The sequence below is a fragment of the Marmota monax genome, unplaced genomic scaffold (genome assembly GCF_021218885.2).
Source record: "Marmota monax isolate L192 unplaced genomic scaffold, Marmota_monax_Labrador192_F-V1.1 WCK01_AAM20220418_F8-fsc00121, whole genome shotgun sequence".
Lineage (NCBI taxonomy): Eukaryota > Metazoa > Chordata > Mammalia > Rodentia > Sciuridae > Marmota > Marmota monax.
Window position 1 is genome coordinate 964,978 of NW_026693351.1, and position 24,805 is coordinate 989,782.

Sequence of the window (24,805 nt, forward strand, 5' to 3'; positions counted from 1 at the left end):
CTGAAGGCTCGGCTCACTTCAGACAAGACCCAGGGAGACTGGTGGGCTGACAAGTGGAGGGAAGCTCCCAGGACACGACCACGGGTCCCTTGGCAACGCTGGCATCATCCTTGCCTGCAATTCTGAGCGCTTCGGCAGAGCAGAGATTCATCGTGCTGCATTTTTCTGCCAAGGCAAAGCCGCCCGTCCACCTTGCTGTGAATCAGGACTCGGAGTGACAGGAGGACCACCCCCTCGTGATAAAATGCTTTCCTTCCACGGACATCCCCAGCAGCTGCTGAGCGGGGAGGGGGCTCTGTGCGGCCCACCTGGGCTGGAGGGCGGTCCCAGGGCCCCCCTGATGGCGGGTGGGACATGGGCCTCCCAGGTGCTCAGTGCCTGACTCTCGCCCCGCCTGCCACTCCAACCTGTTTATCTTCCCTGGATATGTGCTGTCCTCATCTATTTCAACGACCCCTTATGATGGCCAGCCTCATGAAAGCCATGCATCATGCAGAGACTGGTTTTGGTGTCAGCGAGGGGGAGAATTTGTCACCAACCCCTGTTTGTCTGACAATAACAGGGCCCGATATTTCATGAAAATTAAGTGCCCAGAGCATGCCCGATGGTTTACAGTCGTGATAAAGGATGGTCCGGCAGATGTGGGGAGACAGGGTACCAGGCATCCTTGGTGGCCGACCTGGGGATTCTGTAGTAACAGATGGCAACTGGGCCACTGTGTGAGGGCTGGGTGGGCCAGGTGGGTCACCTTCAAAGTCAGCAGGCCCTTTGCATGACTGGCCCTTGCTCCAAGATTGGGAATTCTCTGTCTGCCATCTTGGGGCTTTAGAATAAGTGGCACAAAGATCTTGGCTATCCAACAGGCCAGCCCCAGGCTGTAAGCTGCTGGTTCTCACTCCTCCTGCCAGAAATCATACTCCCTTCCCTGTCCCAAGATGATCCAGGAGCTAGGTTGAGTGTCTGGGCAGATGCGAGTCCAGTGACCTCGGAGAGCCAGTGGCAATGAAGGTGACGGAGCGTGGACGGAGTTCCGGGATGAGGGCAGCCCAAGGAGCCTGGGCCGTTCAGGGATGTAAGCAACGCATTTTGGCCGAGGCATATGCTGCTCAAGATTGAGGCATGGGGAGAGGTGGCCACAGCAGGGACAAGGTGGAAGGGCAGGTGGGAGTTTGTTCATTCATTCTTTTATTCATTCATTGATAAACATGTGGTATGTACAGGTTGTAAGGCAGTCATGGCTCTGGGAACCATCTCGCCCTCTCTGATTGGTTCGTTTGTTCGTTCGTTCGTTCGTTCATTCATTCATTCATTCATTCATACAGCCACCCATCTACCCACCCTCCATTCACTGGTCCATTCCTTTTCATTCACAGGTGAAAGGCCCAAAGGCAGCCTGGCCTGGTCCCAGCTCAAGGCCAGTGAGGGTGGCCATCGGATTACCTGTGTCAGTCCCACTGGGGAGGCAGGCCGCAGGCCCTCAGCTTCAGTCTTGACCTTGCTCCTCTTGTGAATGGTGATGGGGTTCCCGGTGCTGCTCACAGCCGACTCGCTGTTCTGCTTGTTCTGAGAGGAGGAGCAGAGGACAGCCTGTCACACAGGTGCAGGACAGGACACCCCGAATTCGGATAGGACTCTACCTCGGACACCTCCCTACACTGAACACGTAGGCCAACCCTGTGTTTGAAGCAGCAGAAGTTGAGTCTCTCAGCCTGGTCCTCCAGCCAGGGGCATACCCGGGAAGAAGGCCAGATCTAGGCCACCATCACTCCCCTTTCCATGAGCTGCCACCTCAGCTTTGCAAGGGGTGGAGGAAGGTGAAAAAGAGACTCCTTTGGAAAATGCTGGAAACCCTTGCTCATGTCCTGTTCAGGTTCAACTTCTCAGATTTCCAGAGCAAGGGACCCAGGGCCTGGCTTCTCAGCGGAAGGGCAAGGGCTGCAGTCTCAGACGACACTTCAGAAGCCCATTGTAACTGTCTGGGGAGGTGCTGGGACCATCTGGAGCTCTGGGACACAGCCATATCTGGGCACTGCCACTTGCCAAGCAGTGGCCTGGGGTGCTTGCTCCTCCTCTAGGATTGTCTTCCCAAGTACCACTCAGGACCCAGGGTCCACGGGGTCTTGTGTGCACACAGGAACTTGTTTATATGCGGAGTGGCCCAGCTTAGGTGACAGGTCCCTATGTGTTGATGAGTTAGCTCAGGCTGAGAGAGGTAAAGTCGTTTGCTGCAAATCAGGAACCAGGCAGGGTCTGACAATTCCAAAGCCTGTGCCGGTCTATTATATAGTCCTGTCCTTCTCAAACCATGTCCCCAGCTGCAAATTAAGACCTCACTGGCACCCAGGGGTGCCAGGTACCTTGCTAGGATGCCCAGGCAAGGCCTAAGGCCTATTGGAGAGTCAAGGTGTTTGAGAACATTCTGGAAACAGATGCTGTAAGATGAACCTGCACGAACATCATTACGGTTGGTTCATCCATTCATTTCACACGCGGTGCGTGGTGTGCCTACGTGGTGCCGGACCCCGTGAATTGGAGGGTTCTCCATCCACTCATTGTGTTTATTGGACCAGAGACAGCAGACCCCAGAGGCTGAAAGGTTGCCATGGACAAAGCCCAGGGCTCCCCCATCATTCAGCCCCTTTTATCCAGAAGACGTCCCACCAGCCACCCCGGGTCCCAGAGTCCTTCCACCAATTTCCAGCATGCGTGGTCACTGAACGGCCCTTGCGGGGCCAGCTGGGTATATGGTGGCCACGTCTGCTCCTTGGGCCCACCTACCTGGTTGGCATCGCTCACACAGTTGCTGCCGCTGCTCAGCTGGGTGGACACAGCACTGATGGAGGTGAGGGCCATGGGTTGCTGAGCCAGGAAGGTGGGCGAGGGCTGGATCAGGGGTGGCGTGTGTCCGAAGGCGGAGCCCAGGCCTCTCTGCTGGCTCAGGATCTGCTGGTAGGCCACGGGGTTGATGGGGTGGGGGAAGGTGAAGGCTGGGCTGCAATGGAGAGGAGGTGAGGATATGGGGGAGAGGCAGGGGCCTCCGTTAGGCTGAGACTTCCTGGACAGAGAAGACCCTGCCCAGGGCATCGAGAAGGGCATGGTACGGGCTGCACCATCCCTAAACCAGCGGCGGCTCCCCTTTCTTTGCCTGTCCCTTGGGCCTTTCGTGCTTAGCTCCTGGGGTGCAGCCTTCACCCCCCTGGCAGGGTGTCCCCCTGCAGATGCCAGGCTCCATTTCACCCCCACATCCTTAGCTGTCATGGCCCTTGTCTGTAAGCCACTCTTCCCAAAGCAGGACACTGAGGAAATGCTGGTGACTCTGGACAACCAGGCCATCAAAGACATGGTGGTGGCTTCCTGTTTGCTCCTTCTAGCACCCCAGGGCCGGGGGGCTGCTGCCCTGTGTGAATCCCTTGTGACAGCGCTGTCCGCGAGATGACAGTCTCCTCTGTTGGCACGCTTGGTCACCTCCTGACTTCTTCTGAAGTCACAAGTGCTGATTCACAGATGAACCTTTGCTCCTCAGGTTCAAAGTGCCCACTGAGAAGCCAGACCCTCCCCTGGGGGACCCCAGCCCAGCTCCCCGTTCTCGGCCCTTGGCTTGCCAGCAGGGCTCACCTGAGGGCACCGGCGGACAGGTGCCCGTAGGAGCCGCTGGCCGCGGAGCTGCTGCGGGAGTTGTTGATGTAGGCCACCAGGGAGTTGGGCGAGGTCCGGATCATGCGCTGCAGGTCGAGGCTGGCATCGGAGAGCGGGGAGATGGACAGCGCCCGCTTGCGGCTCAGCCGGGGGGTCACCCGGGGGCTGGAGAATCGCGACACTGTGGAGCAGCCAACGGGAGTGAGCATCACCGGGATTGGGGGAGGTACGGGAGCGAGGAGGACACACAGGCAGGGGACAGGAAGAGCCCACGAGGTGTCCTCCTGGGAATCTCAGCTCTGCCCTCCTTGCGGCTGTGGGTTCTTGGATGGGCTCATAGTGTCCCCCAGTCTCGGTTTATTTATCTGTCAAATGGAACTGATCAGATCGGGGTGTTGTAGGGAATGGAGAGGTGGTTTCTCCCAAGAAACAGGGCATGGCCAGTGTCTCCAGCCCCCTGCCCCTTCCAGACCTACCCCAAGGGCAGTGTTATGGTCTGTGTGAGCTGTCCCCCCAAAGCTCACGTGTGAGACAGTGCAAGAAGGTTCAGAGGGAAAATGATGGGGGTTGTGAGTCTTAACCCAATCAACGAATTAAACCCCTGAATTAATCCCCTGATTAACTGGGTGGTAACTGCAGGCAGGTGGGGTGTGGCTGGAGGAGGTGGGGACTGGAGCATGGCTTTGGGTATATATTTATATCTGGAAATTAGGGTCTCTCTGCTTCCTGATCACGGTGATGTGTGAGCTGCTTCCCTCTGCCGCCCTCTCCCACCATGGTGTCCTGCCTCACCTCGAGCCCAGAGAAATGGAGCCAGCCTTCTATAGACTAAGACCCTGAAACCACGAGCCCTCAAACTTTTCTTCTCCTCTGTTGTCCTGGTCAGATCTTTTAGTCACAGCAGCAAATAAGCTGGCTAAAATAGTCAGCCACGCCAGAGGGCCAGGTGGTAAAGGCTTAGTTGTCCCCAGTCTGGTGCCACTGGGAGATGGGGCCTAACTAGAGGTCTTTAGGTCACCAGGGTGGGCCCCTGAAGGGGTAGTAAGGCCCAACCTCTTCCTCTTCCTCTCTTTTACTTCTGGGACACGGAGGTGAGTGGTTTTGCCCTGCTGTGTGCTTCCCCCATGATGCGCTACCTCTCTACAGGCCCCAAAGTAACGGGGTCATTGGGTCATGGATGAAGCCTCGAAAACTGTGAGCCAAAATAAACCTTTTGTCTTCATAAGTTGATTATCTCAGGTATTCGTTACAGTGCTATTAAGCTGACTGACACAGTTGCGATTCTGGTTTCCAACTCACAGCTTAGTGTTGCCCGATTTTGAGTTTTATGTGAGCGAATCATAAATTCTCTTTCATGCCTGGATTCTTTCATCCACATTATGAGCTTGTGAACTGTCTCCATGCCATCGTGTGTGGCGGTAACTGGCTCATTCCCGTTGCTGTAGAGCGGCCCAGGGTCAGGAGAGTGAATGGAGGTAGGTGTTCCAAAGTCAGATTATGTTGCAACTGGGATCACACTAAAATTGGCCCCCCAAACACACTCTGGTAGGCCACTTGCTAAACTGGGCCCTGGATGGCTACCCTATGCTCCTAGCATGATGCCTGGGCTCTTGGCTGGCTCTCCAGAACCTGTGGGGACAATAGAAAGGACATGCGCAGGAACAGCAAGCAGGATAGCATGACAACACACGAAGCTCTCCATGCCGGAGTCCCCAAGGCTGCAGGGACGTGCTGCTTTGAATGTGCCCACCACACATGCATGCCCCAGCCGTCCCTCCTGTCTGCTCTGGCCACAGGGCACACTCTGCTCAGCTTCCTGCTGGTGTCCCAGGGCCTCTCGCTCCTGCACTCCTGTGACACAGCCCTCACCCACTGGCCTTGGGGCTATGCTTGCTTGTGCATGTGCCACCTGCTGTCCCTAGAGCTGTGGGGGTAACAGGGGTGATGCCTGTGAACCTCCCCCTCCCCCTCCCCCCGGAAGGTGAGGAGACTGCAAAGAATCCACATCTGCCAATGGAGAGGCTGCACCCCCACCCTGTGGGGCCACCATGCCTCATGGCCACCACCAAGCTAGGCCAGCCTCTGGGGGAGTCCTGGGAATTGCTGGGGAATCCCCTTCTGCTGGGCTGTGGGAGGAAACCTCTCTGGGGCTGTGGAGGGGTGGAGGGGGCCCCACAACCCTTAGACCAGGAGGGGTTTCTGGGATTCTTTTCTAACTACCTCCTTCATGGACATGGGGGATCTGAGGTTGCAGATTGGAGGAGACAGGTACAGGGGACAAAGGGGCTCTGGGCCCGGGAACGCAAACCTTGGTTGGCACAGTGGTGGGTGAGCTGGGGTGGGGCCCCGGGCACCCTGGCTGGTGTCCTCCTGCAGCCCTGGGGTTGTGAATCCAATGGGATGGCAGATACCGGGGGGCCGTGCAGCCCAGATTGGTCCCCCATCCTAACACGTGTGTGAGTCTCTATGTTGTGTACTTTGTTTTCTTTTTTTGATTTTATTTTATTGGTCCTTTTTAGTTATACATGACAGCATAATCCATCTTGGTATCTTTAGACAAGCAGGGCCTATATCGTGCTCTAATTCAGACCCCACGGCCTCTCCTTCCCCTTCCCTCTCCACACCCCTGCTCCCTTCCCTCTACTGATCTTTCTGGAATTTACCAAATTTACTTTTTAGATTAATTTCTTGGGGCCGTACACTGTGGTGGGAGTCGCTGTGGTACGTTCGTATAGGGACACAGGAGAGTCATGTCAGATTCATGCACTGTCTTTCCTTCTCGAAGGTGACGTGGCTTTGGGAAAGCGCCCTTTGGAAGTAAATGCTGAGCTACTCAGAAGACTCTCTCTCTACACCGTCTCTACCTTTGCTCTTGTCAGCTGAAGATTTTTTGGTTTTGGCTATTTTTTTTTCCTATGGGGACAGCTATGGGGATGCTCTGATTAGACTGTGTTCTCAGAAAGCTTATATATCAGAAACTTAACCCCCAAATTCATATGTTGGTGGCATTGGAAGGTGGGACCTTAGGGAGGGAATTAGGGGGAGATGAGGTTCCGACAGTGACCCTAGCTAGCATGCAGGCTCTGTCGGGCCATCTGGGGCCCTTTACCATATTATGATTCAGCAAGAATACCCTCACCAGATGCCAATACCATGTTCTTGAACTTCCCAACCTCCAGAACTGAGTTCAATCAACCTCTATTCTTTATACATTTTCCAGTCTCAAGTATTTTGTTATAGCAACAGAAAATGGCCTAGGATGAGTAAGTGCACAAAAGGTGCTCCATAGATGCTTCTGGGGACGCTGCTTGCTTGGTCCCACAGAAGGGCTAGAGCACAGCAGGTGGAGTAAAGCAGGAAGGATCCCAGGCCACACATCTGACTTAGACACAGGGAGCACAGGGGACCAGGGAGGCAGACACACTCCTCGGCCAGCTCTGAGGCTGGGCCGCAAACATGACCCTTCCATGTTTGAAGGAGGTCGGTCCCCAGACACCAAGCAGACACCCTGGCAAGTCAGCATTCAGAGCCAGCATGCTCCTTGCAAGTGGTGTTTGGGTGAAAGCCTGTTGTCAATTCTTGAGTGACTAATAGCACACGGGCCGCCCCTGTCTAGTGACACTGAAGCGCTTGGTTTCATTTAACAGCCAACACGGCCCTCCAATATCAGCTTTGCAGATAAGGAAAGGAGCCTTGGGAAGGTCGTGACTTGCTCTAGGTCCCTGAGGATTTGAACTGGAGCCCAAAGGAACCCTGCTGTGTGGCTTCCCTGGAGACACTGCCTGTCTTCAGCAGGCTTGGGAGAAGGCCAAGGTCAAGAGGACACTCCTCCCCACAAACTCTCAGCAGCCCCGAACAGTGAACTTGTCAACATCCTGCTGCCTGCTTGTCCTCTGCTGTCTGAACGGCAGGTCTGACGCAGCGGGTCTCCACCCTCAGCCTGCTCGGCCCCTCACGGCCCCTCTTGCAGGGCTGAGCTTGACAGGCACACACAGCCAGGAAACCTGGGCGTTGGCTAGAGGCCTCCTTTCTTCCTGCACAGCTGGACCTGCCGAAGTGACCTCCTGAACCCCTTTTTAAAATCCCCTCTCTCTCGAACTCCACTACCTGCCCGGGTCCAAAGCTTGCTTGAATCATCCCAGAGCCTCTAAGCTATTCAATTCACCTTCCTTACTTTGGCAAAAGAGAGCTTTTCAGCTTACAAAGCAGATATACCCCAACCCTCCCCCTAAAACCTTCCAAAGCTCCCTAGTGCTATTGCAAAGGAGGCCCATTGCCATTATGGAAAAGGTCTACAATGTGGCCCTTGGGGTTTGGTCCTACCCCACCGGCCTCCTCCTCCCCACTCTTTCAGTCACCTGCTCAGGGACTTTGTTCACACAGCTTCTTCTGCCCACCAGTTCTTCCCTGCTGTGTGCTCAGAGCTCTTTCCAGGGGTCACCTCCCCCGATCTCCCCAAGTGGGGCAGCTCCTCCCTGCAGGCAGACCATTCTCTCCAGACAAGGGTCGCACTGGAATCTGCACCGTTTCTGTGGTTGACAGCTTGCTTCTGTCTCTCCCCCTTCATGAATCAGGGACTCAAACTCCCCGCTGCCCCCAACATGGAATCCCTGACACTGGAAATCCAGCTGGGCCACTTGCCACACAGCCATGGCATGTTGAGGGGCAGAGAAATCACAGCCACCCAAACTCAACCCTTCCTGAATGGCTCCGTGGACCAACCTAGGTCCTGCTGAAAGTACTTGAAAATGTTGAGCATGTTAATCCTCACACCTGCCCCTTTAGGAAAGGGCCCTTAATGTCCTCACTTGACAGAAGAAAACCAAAGGTATCGGGAGGCCAAGTAACAAGCCCAAGGCCATACAGCTATGGGGACAGAGACCAGGACTGAGACGCAGGTGCCTGGGTGCCCAAACCACCTTCCTATGCCCAGGGTGGGGACCAGAGGTGTCTTAGGGAAGGGATGACTATGGAGGATGGACAGACAGACACACACTCATATACATGACACAGAAACACAGACAACCTGGGCCTATTGGCCCCCAAGCCTGTCACTTCCTTGGAGCACATCACTGAATCTCCCTGGGCCTCTTTTTCCCCATCTGTACAATGGGGACAGCGTGGCTTATTGTGGCAAAGAGTCGCCTACGACCCTACAGATGTTCCCAGATGAAATGGCTAATTAACATAGCTTCTACTGGGGCTCGGAGGACTATCTGGATGGGCAGTGTGGGTGAGTCCACAGTTAATGACAGTGGAAAGAACAGCAGGTCTAGAAAACGATGAGTGGCCACAGCCGCCCTCCACACCCACTTCTCGGCTTCCATCTGGGGAGGCCTCTAAGTTTCTCACTTCTGATTTCTGGAGTCTGCTCCTGACAAGCCTCACTTCCAAATCTGAGGCAACACTGGATCCTCACCAGGATTCCTGTTACTTGCAAATGGGAAAACATGAGAGGGACACAAAAGATCTAGCGTCCTCTAAAACAAGAAATACACATATCTTCGTCATGCATTAAAAAAAAAAAAGATTTTGCTGCTGATACATGGATCCCCACCCTCTCGGGTGCCCCTAACAAGAGGAAACAGGGCCAAATCTGACAGTGACATTCATCTCTGCTATTCCCACCCTGCGAGGGAAATGTGTTTATTAATGCGCTTCTTCCCTTGACAAATTACTAAATAGGAAGAAAAGCCTGGCACTCATTTCCCGTGGTTTTGCCTGTGATTTATGGTGAGGGGCTGGCAGAGCCACCGCATCCATTCATCTGTGGGTATGCCTGTTCCAATGCTGGTCAGCCAATGGGTGATCGGCCACCAGCCCATCCCCAGCTGGGTGGATGCCTAATACTCCCTGTTCCTGTCGACACCTGTCTCTGGGCCTCGTTCCCCACCCTGGGCTCTTTCCTTTGCTCATTCATGTTTTGTTCATTGATTCACCAGACCACGGGGCAGCACTGAGAGCCTGCAAACATCAGCTGGTCATCACAGGGACAACTGCAGACCAGGACGGCTCTGCTTTCAGGGAGCTCACTGTCTAGGTGGGAGATGAAAATGGTACCCAGGCAGGAGTCACAAGATGCCACCTAAGCAGGATCACACTAAAGAATCCCAGAGTGCTCTGGAGACAGGGTTGCTGCTTCCCTGGGGACCACAGGAAAGGCAGGAAATGCAAGATCCAGGCCCAGGCAGACCTGGCTCTGTCTCTCTTGATGCCTCCGCACAGGGTCACTTGGGACCAACCGTCTCTGAGCTGATTCCTCAGGCAGAACATGGGTGGGCACCCACTTCAGGGCTGCCGTGGGCTGCCTGTGCATCCTCTGGCTTGGGTGGTCTTCTGCAGAGCCAGGGCTGGGGATCCCCTGGAGACTGCAGACCCAGGAACCTGGGTTCATGGGCAGCAGGAGGGAGCCTTGTTCTGCACAAAAGGACCCAGGAACCTTCTCTGGTCTCCATGTCATCGTTAGCATGGGACTGGGGGCACCTTCTCATGGGGTCCGCAGAAAACATCCTTATGGTAGGACTTGAGGACCCTGAGACCCCCCTTGGCTAAGGAGCATTCCCTGCACGGCCAAACAGGTCCCCATCCAGGTATTTTCACTGGAGACACTTCTAAGGAATGTACCTTGAGGACCTCAGCCCCACAGTGAGTGGCAAATGGGGAAATATGAGAGGGACACACACCTCCCCCACCCCTTCTGCTAGGGGACCCAAAGGAACTCAGGCTGGAGCCCGGAGGCTAAAGTTCAAGGCCACCAGAGCCATTTGCTAGTTATGTGACAGAGGCAAGAGAAACTCAGGGTGTGGACTTTGGGCTCTCAGGGAAGTGGCTCCATAGGGCTGGTCTAGCAGAGCTGTGCGGGTTTACCAGATGACCCATACCCACGTAGCATCTTATAACAGCCCTGGCCTCTAGCAGCCCTGTCCTCTGGGACCTGGGGTCTGGTGTCATCTGCCCCCATCTCCCCTCTGTCCTAGGCTGGGCAAGCACTCTCTGCCTGACTTGGGTCCCTGGCAGCCCCTCTGCTGCAACTCTGTGCTATGATCAATGTAATTGGTTTTTGCACACCGCACCCCCCCCAACCCCACCGGATTCTCCAGCAGCATAAAAAAACCGGTGTCAGAACGGAGGTGACATCCGAGTCAAATTAGTGTCAATATGACAATAAAATATACAGCTCAGAGGAAATATGGGCTGTAAACAGGCGACATTTCAATTGGAAACATTTCAATCTCCTCCATGTGGTGGGAGGGGGAGGGGAGGAGGTGCGTGGAGCGGCTGTTGTTAAATCACCAACATTCAACAGCATGACTGAGAAAACTCCATCTTAGGGCCCAGGTGACAACCGGTGCATTCCCCACTCTCCAGAGAGCCACTCAACACCAGGATAACCTTGGCTTTTCTCAATGGTTCCCTGTTCCCTCCCAAGTGGCATGGCTTTGGTCTTCCTGCTGTAAATCAGGCCCCTGAAGAAGAGAGGAAATGGGCCTTCCTCCCCCCACCAGGGGCTGGGGCCCTGTGCCGCACCTCGGCCCAGGAAGTGCCCTTGGCCTGACCCCTGTCCTGGGTGGAAGGTGGGGCGTGGAGTCTGAATCCCACGGGATGCCCTCAGAGAGGGCAAATGCCCGCAGCCTTCCCTGACCACGGGCATTTGCACAACCTAAGTGACATTATTGTAGGTCGGATGGAGATGGAGACAGGAACCTCCTCCTAGAACATGATCAAGGCTCCTGTTTCAGGAAATATGTTTTTACCTTTATGTTTTTACATGGTATTGGGGATTGAACCCCGGGATGATGTACCACGGAGCTACACCCCCAGGCCTTTTTTATTTTTTAATTTCATTCTGAGACAGGATCTAAGTTGCCCAGGATAGCCTCAAATTTGCCATCCTCCTGCCTCAGCTTCCCAAGTCAGTGGGATTACAGGCACAGGTCACCATGCCCAGCTTGAAGTTCCATTTATTGAATCCCAAAAGGTGAATTTACTGAAAACATTAAATATGCAATCATACAGATTGGTTAAGATAAAAATTGGTTAAGATAAAAATCTTGGTTAAGATAAAAATGGTGCTATGGTTGACACATGACCCTTCTCAGACTTGCATACCTGGGACCCACTGAAAATCCAAAAGCAGGCAGGGCCCACCCTGGCTCCCAAGGGTCATGGAAGGGGAGGGGACTGGGGGCCACCTCAAAGACAGATAAGGGCTCAGCAAGACCTGTGCCTGGGCTGTGGGCATCAGCATTGTTTGTAGCATCTTACAGACATGCACCCGAGTGACACATCACACAGACATTGGGTCTGAGCAGAAGAGCCTGAGACATTTGAAAAGGTGGAAGTGAAAATTCTAGCTCTGGCTTAGGCTGGCTTGAAAGGGCTGGGGTAGGGTTGGTGGCTCAGTGGGAGAGCATTTGCCTAGCCCGTGTGAGGCACTGGGTTCGATTCTCAGCAGCACATGTGAATAAATAAAATAAAGGTCCATTGAAAACTAAAAAATATTTAAAAAGAAAGAAAGAAAGGAAGGAAGGAAGGAAGGAAGGAAGGAAGGAAGGAAGGAAGGAAGGGTTGGGGTATAGCTTAGTGGTAGAAGTCAGTGAGTCCAAAACCCTGGGTCCAATCCCAGCACACACACACACACACACATTTAGAGAGAGAGAGAGAGAGAGAGAGAGAACATGAGAGCGAGCTAGTTTGGGGGAAAAAAAAGTGCATTAAGTAGTGAAAAACAGAGGAGATAATTAATCCCAGGCTGCTTTGATTTCCTGGCGTTTTAATGGGTTGGGAATTACAGGAAAGGGTCACCTGTTCCTGAAACCCACAGTTATGAGCTCAACTCCCCCGCCCTCCCCGTGCCTGAGCCAGAGCCACGGACACCCTGCTCAGGCTGACTCTGGAATCTGGAGGTGCCTCCCGCTGCATCTTCAAGCTAATCAAGTTCCCAAGGCGGATGTGGAGGGGAGGAAGGAGCACGGGGGCGGGATGGCTGTCCCGCGGCCCCTGACGTCAGCCAGCCGGGAGCTCTGAGCTCTTCCGCCCACCCATGAGCTCACCTCCGCACTCCTCTGGCCTTGGCCTTCCTGTTGCTCAGAGATGCTCAGCCCCCAGATGCTGCCCGACGCCAGGCTCCCTGGAGAACAGAGTTGCTCCCCAGCCCCCTCCGGGCTGCCTGCCAGCCTGCAGCTGCCCTCCCACCCGAGCCGATTCTGCCCTACTTAGTCTGCAGCTCTCTCTTCCAGGCTCTTTGGTAACTGCCAGTCCCTCCCTCGTAGGACACACAGAGGGTCTGCTCCCTGTCCAGTGTCCCCCCACCCCCGACCTGCTGGGGCTTGCTGTTTTGCTAGGCCAGGTGCCTTTGGGGTGCCTTGGGTCCCTCCGCCACAGTAGAGCTGGTGGCCCAAGAGGGCTGGGATGGATTAAAGGGAGAGAAGTTAAGAGAAGTCCTAGGACATTCCCAGTCTGCAAAGCAGTAGGGCCACAGTGGGGAGGTGCTGGGGAGCCAGGACAAGACCCAGGGAAGCTGTGCTGGGAGGGTGACTCCTTGGGGAGAGGAGACTAGCCGCACTTGGCACACCTGGGGGCCAGGATAGACAGGGAGATGGCGAGGAAAAGCCGTCCGGACGGCCTGCGGCCTGGGCTTATGCACCAGAGGGGGACAGAGGTGCTGCAATGACTACAGAATTCTGCAAAAGGGGGTGGATTTGAAAGGGAAAAGGGTGCTGGCGGAAAGAGAGCACAACTAGCATTGAATGAGCACCTACTGTGTGCCGGGCACCAGGCTATGTGCACATATACCCGTCACTCAGGGGCCTGGTGTCACACCACCCTGACCCTGTGTGGCCCACCACCGCCTCCGGCTAAGTTAGTGATGAGCAGACGGTGAGCACTGGCCTGGCCCTCCTTGCCGCCTTCCTCAGCAAGTCAGCTGTCCTCTGCCTTGGCCAGGACTGTCCTGCGCCTCTAGACTGAGCCCCGGCACAGTGAGCCCAGACGCCCTTCCTGAGGCCAGGGCTCGGGGGCTGGTTCTATGCTGTGTCCCAGAGAAGAGCAGATGATTCTGTCAACAGCAGGGCTGGGAATTCCAGCTGGAGGTTGGGGACATGTCACCTGATGTTAGGACCCCGATTGCCTGTGGTATAGTAGGGAGCCTAATTCCAGCCTCAGAAGGTGGTTAAGGAGAAAATGCATGATGACAAAGTACAGTTCTTACTCTTGGTTCTCACTCTTCTCCTTTGCACACGGCACGCATGAAGCAGGTGCTCAGGTGGCTGAAACGGGCAGACAAGCCTGGCTACCCATTTTGGCCTTTGCTGCTTTTTGGGGAAATACCTGCTTGACTTGACCCTTCTCGACTATGGTATCTTTGCCCCGTCCCCTTTCCAGCTGGCCGAGCGACACCCTAGTCCTATGCGAGGGGATCTAGTGTTTGGGGGCACCAGCATTGGCTACCTTTGCGCACGGCGTTGCTGTGGTTTGGTTTCTGTTCGGGGGTGGGGGGCAGCATGAGCTGCACACGATCCCCCAGACCCTCACCTGCTGCACCTGGAGGGCTGGTTAAGAGAAGGCAAGACACAGATGACATGTGTGTGCCCAGAGGGGCCTCGTGATCTTAGAGAGCTGCGGGCGTTCCCACCCTATGCTGCACGCCTGGTCCTCGATGGCACCCACACTGGGGAAGGCACAGAGGGAAGGGACCAAATGCAGGTGGCATCCCTGGGGCATGCTGTGGCCTCTCTGCAGGGCATGGCGAGGATGGCCTGGGACCACATCCACGATAGGACTGTGGTGCTCCTCCCCAGCAAAACTTTGGCTGGGGGCTCAGGAGACACTCAGGGTGGCTCATGACCCCACCATATCATCTCCAGAAAGACTGGAGGTGAGATCTAAGCTCAGGAGACACATCTCTGGGAGGGCTCAAGCCTGCACCTGGGCAAGGGACCACCCAAGTCCTACAGACCTCTCTGGCCCCACAGCGCCCAGTGGCCCACTCCCAACTGGACGCACTCACATGGCCCTGTAGGCCCCAGAGCTGCTCTCAAGGATGGGCCATCTCCCATAGGCCTCTGACTCCTCCTATTATGGTCCATTAGGGAGAGAAAAAGCCACCCTGGGAGGGCCTGAGGAGTCCAACCTGCAGGAGCCCGCGGCCTGGCCCCAGCGGTGACTTCCTGCTCCTCTGCCTGGCCTGGACCTATGGGCAGGCTCCAGGAGCAGCAGGTGGAGTAACTCTGACAGAGGAGGGGTGGGCACCAAGCCCTTGGCCCTTCCTTTCTTCGCTAGCAGAGGCTCATGGTCAGATAGACACCCGACAGGCCAGACAGGCACCGGAAACCTCTTCTATGCGGGACATCCCTGTCAGGTCCCCGCCAAACAGGCCCTCCAGCAGCCGTGGGTCTCGATGACTGACAACTCCATCCTTCAGTCACTCAGGCCCAAGCCCCTGAGTTGATCTCCACTCCCTTCTCTCTTCAACACAATTGATCTGGGAACAAATCTGTGTCATAATCTATGGGAACAACCGCTTTCACAGCTCTGTTAATGGGACCCCTGCTCCTGCCTTGCCTGCTCCACCCCCCACCCGCCGTGGGTCCACCCCACTGACACTCACCGTCCACTGGATTGAGGTAGTCGTGGAGATGGGGCGCGCTGGTGGCACTGCCGCTCTGCATCAGCAGGTCCCCGTAGGGTGCGGGGTGGCCCGCCATGAGGGTCATCTGGTGGTAATAGTCGGAGGGGTTGGTGCCCGGGGCAGGGAGGCCAAACAGCCCCCTCTCCTTAAGGTGCTCGTGGGCTACTGTGGGAGCAAGGGAGAGAGAGGCGCCCTTAGAGTCCGGTGCTGGCCCCGCCTTCACCTGCACACCTGCCAGAACACTCAGGGTGAGAGGGCCACCAAGAGTCACCAGCTGGACAGCACAGGCTCTCCACCTGCCAGTGCCCACCAGCTCCCTGTCCCCGGCGCCCGCCTCAGGGCTAACTGCTCCCACCCTGCAGTCAGCTGTGCCCAGGGTGAGGAATCAGGCAGGGAGGATGGGATTCAGACTGTGGGGGGCTGGCACTGGGCGGGGGGTGGCACTGGGCAGGTGGCCCCAGCAGGGAACAACCTAGAGCTGGACACCAAGAACAATCAAGGGTTCTGATTTTCCTCGATGTGCAAAACCCGAGGCACCAGCTCTGAGCTGGCTCCGTTTTTCATCAGTGAAATGGGGGTGAGAAGGCCCCCCCCACTGACACTGCTGTGGATGACATCAGTGACAGCTTGCCGAGCACCTGCTGGGTCTGCGGCAGGCCCGGTTCTGAGGGCTCATGTGCATTCTTTAATCTCAACATCAGGGTCCAGGAGGGTTCTGTCGTCCCCACTGAGCAGACAAAGACTCTGACCCCTGAGCAGCTTAACAGTGTGCAAGGTCACATGGCAGGGAGGTGACAGAACTGGGATGGGACTCTTGGTTGGAATCTAAAGCTCAAGATCCTAACCACTGTGCTTCACAGCCTACTAGTCTTGGCCAGTACCCCCACGACATCTCGTAGGCCTGTAATGAAGAGATGAAAGCAGCCCGTGGTAGTTGCCATCCTCCTGTCTCCTCCAGAGAGTCCTGGCCTCCTGCTAGGCTGACTGCCCCATGGCCCCTGAGCATTCCAGGGCAATCTGTCATTTCTGCCTCCCACTGAGGCCCCTACAGAGCTGATGGCTTCTGCCTCTTTCTAGGAACCTTTTATGGTGAGTATTAGTATCTTGAGGCTGCGATAACAAATAGGCACAAACTTGGTGCTAGTTGTTGTTAAAACAACATGATTTTTTCCTCTTAGATTTTTTCCTCTTAGTGCAGTCTTCTTAGGAACACTGCAAGCTGCATGAGCAGGACAGCTCCATAAGGTGCTTTTTTACTTTCCTTTGTGTGTGTGTGTGTGTGTATTTGCATGCACATTGGTGCATGTGCGTTTGCACCTATGTAGCAACGGGGTGGCGGGGGGACAAGAAATACACAATTTTAGGTCTGAAAGACATTTTTGCACCCTATGGCCCTGATCATTTGGGAGTGGCCATGTGATCTCTAACCTGGACCAATCTATCCTCTTTCTCAAGCATCTGAACTGACAGACGCAAAGTCACAGGCTCATTGACAGAGTGTGGGGGCCGGGCTACCATTTGCAGGCCTCCTGTGTTGACTTGCAAAGGGCACAGGAAACAGAGATGCTGGCAGCTGCCAGCCCTGCTCTGCCTCCCTTCTGCTCTCTCTGGGGTTCCAAGAGACACCCCTACCACAGCCCACTTTGCTTCCTACCAGCTTCTGCAGCGGGGGCTTCACCTAGGACAGGACCTAAATATTGTCAAGGTACAGCACTCAGGGGCTGCACACAGGGGACTCTTTAATGAGCATGAAAAACAATGGACCCCCAAATCTCCAGGCTTATTTACTTAAGCAATCCATGTTCAGAGGTAGTGGGGAGAAAGCTGAGCCTGGTCACTGTCCCAGGGGACTGAGGCTGGAGAACCCAACATGAGTGATGGCTGCATTGACAGAGCCACCGGGCGCCCACCATACCATGCCCCGATACCACAGCTGCTCCTCCCAGCCCCCAGCCCCTACTCACCATCCGCGGGGCTCAGGCCCCTGGCTGCAGAGATCATGGAGAGGGTGGGGCTACTGTGCACAGACCGGAGGTAGTGCTCCATGTGGGGGTTCACGTAGGGGTGCGGGGCATTGAAGGGGGACTCCCCAGGACCAGCAGGGTGTGGGGAAAGCCGGATCAAGGAAATGTCAGAGATGACAGGACTGCCGCTCAGGGTGGGAGGCCTGTGGACACAAAGGACAATGTTCTCAGCAAGAGGATGCACAGGGAACCCTGCCCAGAACCCAAACGCAACCCGAGCAGTCTGTGATTCTCAAAGGAAGACTTTCCAGAAAAAACTACACCTTTTATTTTATACACTGACATCCTCTGGTTGCCTCCAAATAAGAGTTGGAACACTTAACCAGTCAGGAGCCAGTGAACGTTGGTGCGGCCGCCCACCCACCGATCCCGTGTGGGCGAAGGGCATCTCTCTGCATGCTCAGCTGGGTTTGCCTAGCATGAGCTCTGCTGGCCACGCACTTCTGAGATATATCTCTGCCTCCCCGGTGCCTGTCCAGGGCAGCCCACATGCATGCACTCGCACATCATGTTTGGAACACAGAACATGAAACACTAATGCCAGGCATAAAGTGCAAGTGGACCCCATGTTCTTAGCAGAACGTTAGAAAGAGGGAGGGGATTGGTGATGTCCTGCAAGTGCAGAGCTTTGGGTCCAGCTGGACAGCCACAAGGGACACACTGTGCCACAGGATGAGCGGGGAGAGAAAAGATCAGGAATCAAGATGAGTTTTGAAGCTGGTATGGTGAGGAAGGTTTGGAACAGCATTCTAGCTCTGCCTCCTTGGAAATAGGTCTCGTGCTAAAGAGTCCCCGCCTTGAATGTCCACCCATAGTCAAGGAGGCACCTCACTTGGTTCCTGTAGCAGGAGCTGGCTCTGGCCAGTCCTATGTCCCCTGCTCTGTTCTCCAGGTGATGTCTGTTCCACTCAGCATGATGACAGGACTCTTTACCCCTGAGTCTGCTGGCCCGGGGTCTCCAAGAAGCTAAGGAGTACTTCCAGGTTATCTACTGCAGAACTCACACCTTAAAGACGAATCAGAATTAATGGGCATGTGGCTGCAGGATCACAACAAAGTCAATGGAAACTGCATTTACCAAGGGCTCATCTTCAATTTTTCAGAAAATTGAGAGTCTCTGTGATTTACATAGTGGAAAGACGAGTAGGTGGCGAGACTCAGACAAACCTAAGTTAGGATCCCAGCTGGATCATGGTGAGCAAGTAGCCTGATCTCTCTGAGCTCTAGTTTCCTCATCTGTAAAATGGGGATGATGATGTGTCTATTTCATAGAGTTGCCATGAGAATGAGAACCCCCCCTCCCCCAAAAAAGAAAACACTGTGCCTGAGACCCAGCAGGGGTCCCTAAGTGAGAGCTGTTTTGGTATTAGAATCACATTCAGAGGAGAAACCCAGAAGCTCCTGGGAGCCCGCCACATCTCCACCCTGGATCAGTCCTGCACGTGTGAAAGTCATGGTTAGAACTGGTTACTTCAGGGAAGGAATGACCCGTCTGTCGGCTGAGCAAACCACAGATAATTACTGATTATGTTTGATAATAGTGCATAAAAACTGGGCTGACATCCGTATAAGCCAGGACCCAAACAGGTGACATCCAGATGTCTGCACATCTGGGCTCACCAACTTCCCACTTGGAGGCTGTTCTGCAGGGCCTGGAGGTAAGTGTTCCGCTACATTCTTTCCCAGCTTTTGCAAACGGGATTGCACTGGACGTGCAGATCCAAAAAATCTGTCCAACATGTTCGTGTTTCTCCCACATCAATCCCTGCCCTCAAATGCCTGCTGCAGCCTGTGGCTGTCTCCCTGAAGCCCCTGCCCCGGGCATGAGTGCCCTCGTCTCTTTGCCAGCCAAGGAGCATTCTTAATTCTTACAGCCTCAGTGTGGTGAGTCCATCACCCAGGGTCCCTGGGTTCTGCTCAGGAGCAGGGTGTGTCTACAGTCAGTGGGAAGCCCATGCCTGTGTGTCGGGCAGAGACTGAGCCCGGCAGAAGCAGCCCATGGAATACACCAGAAGCCCCCGCCACTAGATGTTCTTCCTCAAAGGCCACCTCTAGAAGCGGCAAGGGACCTGTGACCAAAATGGGACAGGCTTGAGAGATGGCTTTATTCCGGCAGGGGTTGCTAGGTGTCCCCAGGGGAAGAAGATGATACACTCTGGCCAACGGCAGACCCTGCCGGCTCTGGCAGGTGACAGTGGCAGGATGGACTCTCACATTCCTGCCACAGGCAGGTGTTTTGTGAAGAAATCACTCAGAGAACATCACCCATGTGGCTTCGAGGGTCAGGCCCAGGGCAGAAGGAAACAAGTCTGAAAGTTTGGGTAGGGTGTGATAAAAGGAAGGTGTCCACTAGCTGGGAGGACAGCTGGGGAGTCCCTTGTCCTGAGATTCCTTGGTCCTTCTCAGGCAGGGCAGGTTTCCAGAGTCTGCAGGAGGCCACCTGGGCTTTGAGAACACGGTGGCCTGTGGGTACTGGGGCCAGTGGTCATAGGTGGCTTGTCTGGATCCCAAACCCAGGAATGCTGGGCTCCCTGGTACAGAGGCTGGACTGTGGAGTGTGCCAAGCACAGTGGAGGCCCTGAGACACGTGGTGACCGCATGGGGCTTTTGAGCAACATGTTGAGGCCACATGGCAGCCCGGGTCTGTCTGTCTGAGGTGACCCAGATCCCACTGGCCACTGGAGCTTCCCCCAAGCAGGAGGCAGGAGTGAGATACTATGCACATCACTGTCCATGTGGACAGCAGCTGGGTACAGAGGTGGCAGGTGGCACCTGTGTCCCCACATGGAGGAACTGGGATTTCTGTCTCCACAGAGCAGTGGCCACCATTGGGGGGAAGGGGGTCTCTGCCTCCCCTTTTCCACCATTGCCGAGGAAACAGGGATCCAGGGTCTGCCAGGGCACTGTCCTCTCCCAGGCCTGGCCTTAGTGGAGTGCCTGGGACACCCTGCAGGATCGTGCCCCATGTGGCCACAGCACCCCCAGGGAGGGAGTTCCAGTGGTGTGTCCAACTCCAGACCAACACCTGCACATCACCAGGAGGACCTGGCGTCCAGAGACAGAGTCACGTCCCCATGCCGCACAGCAGAAACAGGCAAGCAGGGGTCTACTGGAGTTGACTTCACTTCCAAGATGGCGCCCTTGTCCGGCAGAGAACCACCAGGCAGGACTCTTTTCTCTTGGTGTGGCTAGGAAGGATGTTTGGGGACAGTGGGGAGACAAGTCAGGCCCAGATAGCAGTCTGATTAAAAGTGTGTAGAACAAGCAGTGCTGGTAAAAATGCTGGGCCCAGAAGGCCGGACCTGGGCTGCAGGCCACCCAGCAGGGGCAGAACCAAATCCTCTCCTTGGCGTGAGTAAAGCAAGATGAGATTTGGTTCTAGAGGATGTGGGCCTGTGAGGTGGGACCCTGCATCTGGGCACCGCCTGTCCTTCAGGACCACTGGTTCTCTCACAGTTCTTTCTTCAATGCATGGTACCACCCAGGGTTCCGCATGCATGCTGGGGACAGGAGCAGACATCCCTGTGCCATAGGAACCACATCAGGAAGGATGTCTCTGAGTGAACCTGAGCCCAGGCCAGACCTCAGCCTTTCTTCTTCCGATTCCACACCCTTGTGCTGCTGGGCCCCTCCTTGGTCTGACCTATGGGCTGTCCAGGCCTTGAATCATGGCAGACCCAAGGAGGCAGTCTTGGGAATGGGAAAAGGAGCAAGCTGTCTAAGTTCAAGATGGCCATGGTGTCCTGCATCATAGGTACACACGCATGCCCGCTCACGCTCCCAGGCCACGAGCAGCCGACAGACCAAGGAGCTGGTCCACGTGCAAACAGTCTGGGCTGCCCAATGCTCCCTCCATGGCCTCCTCCCTCTCTGGTCAGTTCTGCACTCACCTGGGCCTGACTCCATCAGTGGTCATCTTTCCCATTGAGCTGTCCTGAGCACTCGCTCTGTGCCCAGGGACTCGTTCAGCATTCAGAGCCCAGGTGGGAGAAGCAGACCGCGAATCAGGGAAGCACAGGGCAGGGCAATGGAGTCTCTAGCAGAGGAACAATTCTCTACCTCTGTCCCCAAGCTTTGGTATCCTTTGCCTGCAGCCTGTGGCAATTGTGACATGAGATGAGCCAAGTGCGGAAAGTGTGACGTATAGCACCAGATGCTGGATAGGTGGAGGGAAGCTTCTCAAAGTAGGTGATATGTGGATAGGGTTCTGAGGGATCAATAGGAGTTCACTAGGAAGCATATCACGAATAAAGGAAGCAGCGTGTACAAAGCAAGGCTGGAATGTAAGACCATGATCATGCCCTGGGTGGTGGAGCACAGCCGACAGAGTGCTTTGGGCTGGGGCTATGTGGGACATGTTTCCTTTCCTCTGCTTTGTGCAGAAAGCCATGCAACCCAAGCCCAGGTTACCAGAGAGATTTATATCCCTGGGCACCATGATTAGTTCAGAGATAGACATGTGCCCAAGACAGCCGCTTTGGCTAGAATCACGGGGAAAGAAGTTCTCATTACCCACAGGGGCTGCTAAACTGGTCAGAGGCCAATGTGGAGCTGGGGGGTGGGGGTGGGGGTCCTAAGGGAGAGCCCAGGAAGGAAATGCAGCAGATAAGAGCTGAGACACAAGAACCCGTTTCTTGATGTGAGCCTCTGAGTCTGGATACAGCCTTGCCTAAGGCTGGTACCCCTGGCTTTTCCAGTTACCCGAGTGGAGGCATGTTTGTGTTTGTTTAAAGCACTCTAAGCTGAGGTTTTCTGTCTTAGGCAACTGCCAGGGCCCGTCAAGACAGGCTTGGATCAACACACCCGACCCCTGACCCGGCGCTCCTCAAGACAGACCTGAGCCCTAGTTCAGCGTGGGGCCCGAGGAAGCAGGGAAGGGGGCCTGGGGATAAAGCAAGCCAAGGCCTAATTGGACAGCACCATGATCATGACTATGTCAAGTCCACTGAACACCTACCTCGTGCAGCACAGCCGATGGCTGGCAGGCTGGGGTAAATTACTCCAATTGAAAGATGAGGAAACTGAGGCTGAATGAAGCCATGTGACTTGCCCAAAAGCTAGGCTGGAAGCAGGCCTCCTTGCCTCTGTGAAGGCCATCGGCATCTCTAACGGTCCCCTTTGACACAGGCTCCTGCTCTCCTCTGCCCCGGAGAAGCTCAGCCTGTGTGGACATCCCCTTGCAGGTCGCTGAGCTGATCACGGGGCTGTGCAGGCTGAGAGGGCACTGACCATGCTTGTGGCCAGAGACTGGACTACGAAATCTGACAGATAAGGGTCTGAATGGTGGCTTTGCCAAAACTGTGACCTCTGTGTTATCTGCCCCTGAGCCTCAGTGTCCCCAGCCTGCAGGGGAGATGGGAGGAGCCAGGCACACAGTGTGGCTGGTGCAGGGCACTTAGTGGGTGCTCGGCCAGTGCTTCCCACGTTTTGTGTTTAAAAGATGGAAACAGAAGCAGCTCGTGGGGTAGAGAGGACCCAGCCCACACCTCCCGCCACACTCCAGCCCCCCTCCTCACATGCTGGCACAAGATTTTTGGCAGGAGAAAAAAGGCGAGGGCCAAGGCCATGAGAACCCTGCACGGCCACGCGCAGCTCGGCAGCCCCGGCTGGGCCTGAGTGAGCACGCCCGGACCCTGGGAGACGGTGCCACCCCCGGGAGCTGAGTGCCGGGGTAGGCGTGCACTTCTAGAGGGCTGGAGGGATGAGTAAGGCTTTGATGGCTGGGGAGGGGAAGGAGGGCGTCTGACCCGCAGCTCGGCACAGCCTGAGTCTGGCACCGGGGCAGGAATGGACGTGTTCCGTAATGCAGTGGGAGAATGGGAAGGAAGAATGGGGATTGGGGCCCCTGCACCCCACCCATGCTGTCTGTTTGGGGAAGTCGAACAACGCACAACTGAGGGTGCTGACTCACTCAGACTTGGTATGAGGCATGGGGTGGGCTTTGTGACTCGGGTGGGACCCAGGGAGGGACCCAGGGAGGGATCCACCCTTAGCAACCAGAAGATGGCTTTGTTCAGAGACCTCCTGTGTGGCTCAGTCAAAGCAAGCCCTTTGTGTCCCATTTCACAGACCGAAAAACTGAGGCCCAAAGCAACAGATACGGCTTTTGTGAGGGCCCCTGCTGAAGATGAGAGAGGCGAGGTCCAGTCCCTTGGACTTCCATGCCTTGCCTCTGGGCTGCTCCTTGGGTGATGTATGGCCTTAGTGGCAGGTGGAAAGGCTGCAATCAAGTGTCCAGAACCAGCCTCTGCCCTCTGTGACCTGTGCACCCCCTCTGAACCTGGACACATGCCAGGCTTGTTGCTCCCAGCTCTGTCCCTGGACATCTGCACCTCCAGCCATGTTCTTCTCTTTAGCATCCCCTTCCCCAGTTAACCCCTGATCTCCCCCCAGAGGGATCAGCTCAGAGGTCTCTCACTGAAAAGCCTCCCAGCCCCAGGTCAAGGTCAGGCCCCATGTGAGATGCTCCTGTGGAAGGTGGCCCCTTCCCATCACCCTGAACATGTTCATCTCAGCTGACGACCAGGCACCTTCAGCAATGAGCTCACAGCACCCAATCTCCCATTGCTTGCCCAGTGTCCGGCATGGTACCCAGGGTGTGCAGGGAGCATGCTCGGTATGTGCCAGCTGAATGAATGAACGAACGAATGAATGGATGGATAAAGCAGGGCACGTAACCAGTGAGGAGCACAAAGGTGGTTGCCGATGGGGGCCGTCCATCAGCTCTGCTCGGCTCACTCCTAGCTACGTGGCTGGGAGCAAGCCATGTGCCTTTTTCTCTGAGTCCGTCTCTGCATGTGCAAAGATTCACTGTAATGGTGACCTTGCAGATCAGTTGGGACACACACAGATGACTCCCAAAGATATATGTCCACACCCTGTGAATGATCTTATTAGGAAAAAGGGACCTGGAAGATGTATTTCAGGCAAGGGTTTGGAACTGAGGAGGTTATGGGTTATCAGCGTGGACCCCAAAGGCAAGGGAGATGTGCCACGGAGACCTGGGGACAGAGATGAGGGATGCCCACTGGAGCCAAGGGATGTGGGCTGCGCCCAGAGGCAGCAAGCTGCAGCTCCCTCCAGCAGCCTGGGGGTGGCCAGGGCAGTGTGGGCAAGTGCAGCCCTGCCAACAGCTTGATTTCAGCCAAATGACGCTAATTTTGAACTTCCGATCTCCAGAACTGGGAGAGAATAAATTTCCACTGTTCTAGGACACCGAGGTCATGTGACTTGTTGCAGCAGCCCTGGGGCAACTACTGCAGCAGGCGAAGCACCCTGCACCCATGGAGCAGGCCCTCAGGAGGACCAGCATTATGTCATCATTACTGCACCTTTCTTCTGTGACTATGGCTCTCGGGCTGCAAGTCTGCATGTTATTTCTTGGGATAATCCCAGCGCAAGTGGGCACTTCCTCTGTGGCAGGTTGGCAGTGAAGGGGAAACCCCTCCCCATTCTAGGGTGCTCCTGGCCGCGGCGGGTGGAGGGGCGTCTGAGCCCTGCGTTCCAATCTCCATGC

At 55.5% G+C, this 24,805-nt stretch overlaps 1 protein-coding gene across 2 annotated transcripts in view; it reads right to left on the bottom strand.

Annotated features, from left to right (window-relative positions):
• Positions 1 to 24,805, bottom strand: part of Gli2 (GLI family zinc finger 2) — a 231,100-nt gene that overhangs the window by 15,241 nt on the left and 191,054 nt on the right. For both annotated transcript variants that reach the window (XM_058583261.1, XM_046456889.2), the window contains exons 4-8: positions 17,230 to 17,432; positions 15,245 to 15,430; positions 3,616 to 3,817; positions 2,779 to 2,992; positions 1,441 to 1,563 (exon numbers count right to left, since the gene is read on the bottom strand). In XM_058583261.1, coding sequence (XP_058439244.1) covers positions 1,441 to 1,563; positions 2,779 to 2,992; positions 3,616 to 3,817; positions 15,245 to 15,430; positions 17,230 to 17,432 — 928 coding nt within the window. The remainder of the gene's footprint in view (positions 1 to 1,440; positions 1,564 to 2,778; positions 2,993 to 3,615; positions 3,818 to 15,244; positions 15,431 to 17,229; positions 17,433 to 24,805) is intronic.